Below are 7,299 nucleotides of genomic sequence, written 5' to 3' on the forward strand. Positions count from 1 at the left end.
TATCCTGCAGTGGACATGACCAGACACCCCGCCCTTGGGAGCTCGTTATGTGGGAAAGGGCTTGAGTGTCCAGGGGTGAACATTTGATGTGTGCTGGAAGGTGCTGTGTCTATCCGGATAGGTGATGTGTGAGCTGGAGCAGGTAGCTAATGGGGGCCTGCCTGTGACTGCAGGGCCAAGCTCAGAGCTAGTACTCCTGTGATGGGCAGAGAGGCGCGAAGAGGTACAGCTTGTCATCGCAAAGTTAAAGCTCAGCCAAAGTTCATTGCCTTGGGGCCAGAGAGATAGCATGGAGGTAAGGTGTTTACCTTTCATGCAGAAGGTCATTGTTTCCAATCCCGCATCCCATATGGTCTCCCGTGCCTGCCAGGAGCAATTTCTGAGCACGGAGCCAGGAAAAAACCCTGAGCACTGCCGTGTGTGACCCAAAAACCAAAAAAAAAAAAAAAAAAAAGTTCATTGCCTTGAGTGGGGGTGCGACTTGGGGCAGATGGACCTCACCTTCATCCTTCGTGTGGTGCAGACCCCACAGGACAGGCATCCTGCTAGGAGAGTGGTGGGTTTTCCTCAAGAGAGGGAGACTGTTCCCAGCCCTCAGAAAAGGCCTGAATACAAAGTTAGGAAGGGAGCTGGTAGGCCAAAGTTGAGCAGTATTCCTGGGTCCCCTGCAGATGGGACCTTCTGCCTCTGGTGAGATCCAGGTGGAGCTTGTGAGAGGCGGGATGCAGGTTTTCTACTACAGCCTCCTGCTTTACACTCAGACTTTAATCGCTCTCCTTGCCCAGAGCTTGTTTGATGTCAATATTGTTCTGCCCAAACTAATTATTTTCTCTCTGTGTCAGTGGATAGGAGGCCATTGGCTCCTATTTTGATTCAGCCTCGAGACCAGGCTGATGGCCCGGGCTCGTAAGCTGGAGCAGCTGGTTCCGTGGTTCTGAGGGAGCTGTATCCTCTCGGAGCCACCATCATTTTTGCCTTCCCCTTCATCCCCTGCCATCTCTCCACAGCGTTTTCCTCCACTTGATGAAGGTCGACCCGGACTCCACCTGGTTCCTCCTCAACGAGCTTTACTGTCCCGAGCAGCCTGCACCGCCCCACCCCAGCCTGTATCCCATGCAGCTTTGGGGGGCCACTGAGCCACAGAACCCCTACAAGGCCAATGTGCTGTACCTGCTACAGGAGCTGTCCTGAGCCCCTTTGTTCCGAGGGCTCCCCACACTCCCCCGTACCCCCACGAGGCTGGTCCTGCTCCCGCTCTGGACAAGGAAGGAGGTGGCGGCTTCTGCAGAATAGCCCACAAAGGCAGAGCACGTGGTGGATCGATCTCTGAACTGATCGATGGCACAGCTGCCAGGAACGTGGCTGACTCTTTAGATTTCGTGCCTGGTGTTTGCAGATGACATTGTCTGGCAGCTCTCAGGGCTAAAGGCCTTAGTGAAGCATCTTTGCAGACTGGCTGCCCCGCACCCTGCGTGCAACTACACACACACACACACACACACACACACACACACACACACACGGGAGTTTAGAGACACTAGAGCAGAGACTTCATGTCCCTCCCTACGTGTCATCGTCATCCCTTCCCTCCCGCTCCCCCACCGCCACCAGTGTGTTGACCACGCCGGGCTCGGTGCATTCGGACTACTGGCCACCCCACATTGGAACACGCACCCTCCACAGGACTGAGATGGATCTGGCGCATACTGAGAAGAAAGTAAAGGCACAACATGGATGAAAGCTGAGGCTGAAACTTATTTTTCATATCTGTGACTTGAAAGATGTATCTGTGGAAGCCGGTGAGGTGGCGCTAGAGGTAAGGTGTTTGCCTTGCAAGCACTAGCCAAGGAAGGACCATGGTTCGATCCCCCTGCGTCCCATATGGTCTCCCCAAGCCAGGGGCAATTTCTGAGCGCTTAGCCAGGAGTAACCCCTGAGCGTCAAACGAGTGTGGCCAAAAAAAAAGTGTGTGTGCTCTTGAATGGATGCCACAAGGACCAGCATACCAACCCATACTGCACACAGCAGACTACAGACTCACCCCAGCCCCACACCCCAGACTTCCGGCTGCCCTTGGATAGTCTTTCGTCACCCTTTCTGGAGGAAATTAATCCTTTGTTGTGATTGCCATGTGCAGGGCAGCCTGGCTCATCACTGCCTGTCCTTCCTCTCCCCCAGACCATCCAGCCCTTGGACAATGGTGACAAAATCTCATGCAGACAAACCTTTATATTTAACATGCAGCCACAGCTATAAAAAGAAAAATAAAAAAGCTGTCAGCAGTGGGTCTCTGTCTCTCTGTCTCTCCTTTTCTCTCTTCTCTCTCCTCTCTTCTTTCCCCTCTCCTCGCTCTCTCTCTCCTTTCTCCCTCTCCTCTTCTTCTTTTCTCTCTTCACTCTCCTCTCCTCCTCTCTCCTCTCCTCCTTTTTTCTCTCCCCCCTCCTCTCTCGCTCTCCCTCTTCCTCTTTCTCCCACTCCTCTTTTCTCTTCACTCTCCCCTCTCCTCTTTCTCTATCCCTTTCCTCCTTCATTATCTCCCTTTTCCAATAAAGAAGAAAGAGGGAAAAAAAGCAAACGAAAAATTAAACACACATCACAGGGTCTGCATTTCTCTGAGTTATAGGAATCAGGACCCAATCAAGGTGTAGACCCTGCTGGTAAGCACGATCCCCCGGACAATAAATTTTTTATTACAGACTTTCTGCCTCATCTCTTTCTCCATTTTTCCTTTTTTTTTTTTTTTTTGCCGGGCCCGGAGAAATAGCACAGCAGTGTTTGCCTTGCAAGAAGCCGCTTCAGGACCAAAGGTGGTTGATTCGAATTCCAGTGTCCCATATGGTCCCCCGTGCCTGCCAGGGGCTATTTCTGAGCAGACAGCCAGGAGTAATCCCTGAGCAACGCCGAGTGTGGCCCAAAAAACAAAACAAAACAAAAAGATAATTTGCCCCTATGCATTCCTCCATGGGAGGTGGGGGGTGTTATTTCCTGAGCTCCCCTGGTGTCTGTTTCCTCTGCAGCCTAAGAGGCAGAACAGGTTAACTCCCATCACCCTGATGGATTTTGTCTTTGAGGCAGTGCTCCTTCCTCCAAGCCACATTGCCAGTTTGGACAGAAGGACCGTAGTGCCTGCTTTCTTTTTTTGGGGGGAGGGGGGGAAGGGGGTTGTGGCCACACCCAGTGATGCTCAGGAGTTACTCCTGGCTATGCATTCAGAAATCTCTCCTGGGCCCAGAGAGAGCACAGTGGCATTTGCCTTGCAAGCAGCCGATCCAGGACCAAAGGTGGTTCGAATCCCGGTGTCCCATATGGTCCCCCGTGCCTGCCAGGAGCTATTTCTGAGCAGACAGCCAGGAGTAACCCCTGAGCAACGCCGGGTGTGGCCCAAAAAAACAAACAAAAAAAATTTCTCCTGGCTTAGGGGACCATATGAGACGCCGGGGGAATCAAACTGCGGTCCATCCTAGGTTAGCTCGGGCAAGGCAGATGCCTCACTGCTTGTGCCACCGCTCCGGCCCCAGTGCCTGCTTTCTTGACCATTGGCACTGACCATCATCTGACACCCCCTGCCCATTTATTCGGGGCTCTAGTGGGTCCTGCCTGGCAGTCAGTTTGCTTTTAGCTGTAGCCTGTGTATAGGGAACTCTCCACCCATGCCTTAACCTGGAAGGAAGATAGTTGCAAAGAAGACACATGCTTGATCTTTCTCGCTAGGGCATTATAAATATACAGAGCATGTAAATTAAGACACAGATACATACACACAGGGATCCCGGACTTTAAAATACACGGGTTATGCCAATTTACACACCAGGAATGAGGCCCACTTCCTCCTGTGCCCATGTACTCTGATTACTCATTTGGAAATAGACAGTCCCCAGGCTCAGAAAACCCAGAGGACGCACATCAGACCAAGTCTCCCTGATGGGCCGTTTCTATTCAGGATCCTACAAGTGCCATGGGGTATCTGACTCTGGCAAGGGTCACAGCAGCCTGCTTCAGTCAGGGCGGGCCTTCTGGGACAGTCTGGAAGGGTCAGGGATCTGGACTGGAAGAGGCACAGTGTCTTCTAGTTGAGGGAACTAGGAGATTGCACAATTTATAGCAGGGCTCTCAATCTGCTGGAAGCAACCTGGGGTAGCCAAATCTGTCTCTAGGTCCTGACAGAGAGAGGCTGTGGCTCGATGAGTGCTGCACGGCTGCGCCTTGTCCATGCAGAGATCAAACTCTGCTCTCTGCAGAGACAGAGGGCCACACCATGTGGGCGTATCTGCCACTGCGTTCCAGGAGCCCCAGTCCTTGAAGATCTGAAACTTCCTGCATCGCTTTCAGATTCCTGCAGGCAGATTGTTGGACTTGATTAAAAAAAACTAATTAGAGTATCTCCGGTTATTATATTCCAGCAACTTTAATTTTGAACCTGTCTTGCTGGCTCAATCTTGTCCTTGTTAGCAGAGCTTCACCAAATGGTCGTCTCCCCTGTGAAGCATGCTGGTGCCAAGAGAGGAGTCTCTTCATTCTGTGGGAGCCGCAACAAGGCCTGGCATCAGAGGAGGGAAAGGTACTAGAAGACAATCAATTTCCAGGAGCAGATACTGGAATTCTGTTCTATAGGTAGTAAAAGGTTCCCGTAAGACATGGGGGAAGCCTGAAGATGGTCCTGGGAGCTGGTATGCAGTCTGGGCTGTGATCCTCAGAGCCACTGTGTTCTGGAAAGTTCCCCCAAGGCCAGGGTTTATTTCTCATGCTACCTCTTTGTAACTATGTGCATTTTTGGTTTTGTGTCATACCCTCTGGTGAGCACTTGGTGAGTTTGGGGGCCTAGTGGGCAATCTCAGAAGCTATGGGGTTTGGGGACCTTGCAGTGCTGGAATAGGACCAGTGTCCCTGAATTTGAGGCCAGATACTCACCCCTAGGTTCACTCTTTAGCCCTAGGGTGTGTCTTAATTCATGTTCCCTTCTCAGACTTGATGATGTGCTTCTCAGGTATCTGCATCCAGAGGAATGAAAGTGGTGATATTGCTAACTGTAGGTTTCAACCTTCCTTCCCATCCTTGCAAACCAGTGTAGATGGGAGAAGTATTTCATGGGCTGCTCAAGCAGAAATGAAAAAAACATGATGGTAATAAGAATATTTATGTGTCAGTAGCGACGACAGTTCCGCTCCCGGCGTCCCATGCATTAAGCAGCAATAACTTTTTGTGGGTTTGTGCTGGTCCTCAGACGGTGGGTGAACACCATTGACTGATATTCCCCAGAAGGCTGACAGCACGCATTACCACACCGCCCCCTCCGCCAAGGTGCCCTCTCCTCCTGGAAGCTGGGGATAAATCTCAGCGAGAAATACCCTGAGCTACAGAGGTCACCAAATGTCCTGGTGATACCCAGGTATGGAGCAAGGGAGGGAACAACAGACCTTCCAAATAAGGAAAGCAACATGGACCGACTTCCCCAAATCCATGTCCATCACAGCTCCTTACATCACAAGAGACATAAAAATGGCTCATATCAGCAAGAAAAAAATATGCCATGGGGTTGGAGAGATAATACAACCAGTAAGGTGCCTGCCTTGCATGCAGTCAGCCCAGGTTCGATCCCCGGCAACCTATACGGTTTCCTGAGCACTGTCAGAAGTAAGCCCTGAGCACTGCTGGCTATGGGAAAAAAAAAAAGAAAAAGAAACAAGTCTGCTCATGTAATCACAGAGCCCCTGCCAGCCCCACGCCTGTCCACATCTGGTTCTGCTTTCCCTGGGATTGGCTTCCTCCTCTTGTGGCTGTTTTCTGGAAAGTTTCCCCCTCCCCAGTGCTGAGTCTGGTGACCCTCTTAACAGCTCACCTCCAAGGACATGCACTGTAGTGGGGATTAATATATTTGGACCAGGGAATAAATCCATCGGATTTGTAGGCTATTGGGTGTGCATGGCATCCTCTTCTTTGGTATTGTTGCAGCCTTTGATTTATTTTGCCCACATTCAGCAGTGCCAGAAGACAAACCCAAGGCTCCGGCACACATAATGCTCTACAATCCTTTGAGCCACCTCCCTGACCTGTCTTTTACAAAGGGAAATGTCACAGCTTATAACCTCATACACCAGACTGGGGACCATTCTCACACACCAGACTTTCTTCTGTGTTTGGCCTTTATTCTACCAACCCCTTATCTCCAGCATTCTCATGGTCAAACCTTATAATCAGAGCCCCAGGCTCCAAAACTAGGATCTGGTGAGATACAGGTCTGGAAGCAAACATTGACACAGGAAATAATCCACAGAATGAAAAGGTACAAAAATGTTTCAGGAAATCCAGCAGCACTCAAGCAAGGAATCCCACCACCCATGCCTTCTGCTCCTAAGAAGGAAAGCAGCTTATTGGAGGAAGCCCAAAGAGCACCTGCCTTCCTCAGATCCCTGCTTTTATTAACAAGAACCAGGCCACACCCTAGGGTGGAGTATAGACAATTGATTAGGGTCAGCAATCTAACAAAACCTGGAGCAGGTCTGCTCATCAGCCAAACACAGGACAGTGGTCAGGGTGAGGTTAGTCCCCTAGAGAAGCACTACATTTGGTCACCAGGAAAAGAGATGGGGTGAAAAAGGACAAAAAGAATCCTCAAGTTATCAACCCATTTCTGTGGCTGGTGAGAGTGACTTGGCTGGAAGGATGAGGGGGTGGTAGCTGATGCCACATGGACAGAGGGACATGTGGATGCCAAGTCAGATATGGGGGCAGCATGAAGCGGCCTCGGCAATTTCCTGACCCAGAGAGGGGTTGAGGGAAGTGACCTTTGGGAATATTTGTCTCATGTGCTCAGGTTCTCCAAAAATTGGGGGGAGGGAAGGACGGAAGGAGAGAGAGAGAAAGAGAGAGAGAGAGAGAGAGGAAGAAAGAGAGAAAGAAAGAAAGAAAGAAAGAAAGAGAAAGAAAGAAAGAAAGAAAGAAAGAAAGAAAGAAAGAAAGAAAGAAAGAAAGAAAGAAAGAAAGAAAGAAAGAAAGAAAGAAAGAAAGAAGAAAGAAAGAAAGAAAGGAAAAGACAGGAAGAGTGAGAGAGGAGTGGGAACTGAAATTGTGTCTGATTGTTCCTCTTTCTTCAGGACGAGAAAACGTCCCTCTTCCATCAACCCCAAACTGTTTGACATGCCGCGGTTCATGGGCGACTTGAGGCACATAAATATGTGCTTTAAAGTTTAAAAGTGAGAAGTGAGATGAATGGGGCTCTGATGAGGCTCCCCGGCACACGAGCAACCCACTGCGAGGCCCCGCAGAACCCTCCTCCGCCCAGACACCCCCAGATGAACAAGC

The 7,299-nt window shown here is 50.4% G+C and overlaps 1 protein-coding gene across 1 annotated transcript in view; it reads left to right on the forward strand.

Annotated features, from left to right (window-relative positions):
- Nucleotides 1-1,535, forward strand: part of TTI1 (TELO2 interacting protein 1) — a 49,869-nt gene extending 48,334 nt beyond the window's left edge. Inside the window, exon 8 of the mRNA XM_049779140.1 lies at nucleotides 1,008-1,535. Within this exon, the coding sequence (XP_049635097.1) occupies nucleotides 1,008-1,191 (184 nt within the window). The 3' untranslated portion in view covers nucleotides 1,192-1,535. The remainder of the gene's footprint in view (nucleotides 1-1,007) is intronic.
- Nucleotides 1,536-7,299: the final 5,764 nt, after the last annotated feature.

This window comes from Suncus etruscus, chromosome 9 (genome assembly GCF_024139225.1).
Source record: "Suncus etruscus isolate mSunEtr1 chromosome 9, mSunEtr1.pri.cur, whole genome shotgun sequence".
NCBI lineage: Eukaryota > Metazoa > Chordata > Mammalia > Eulipotyphla > Soricidae > Suncus > Suncus etruscus.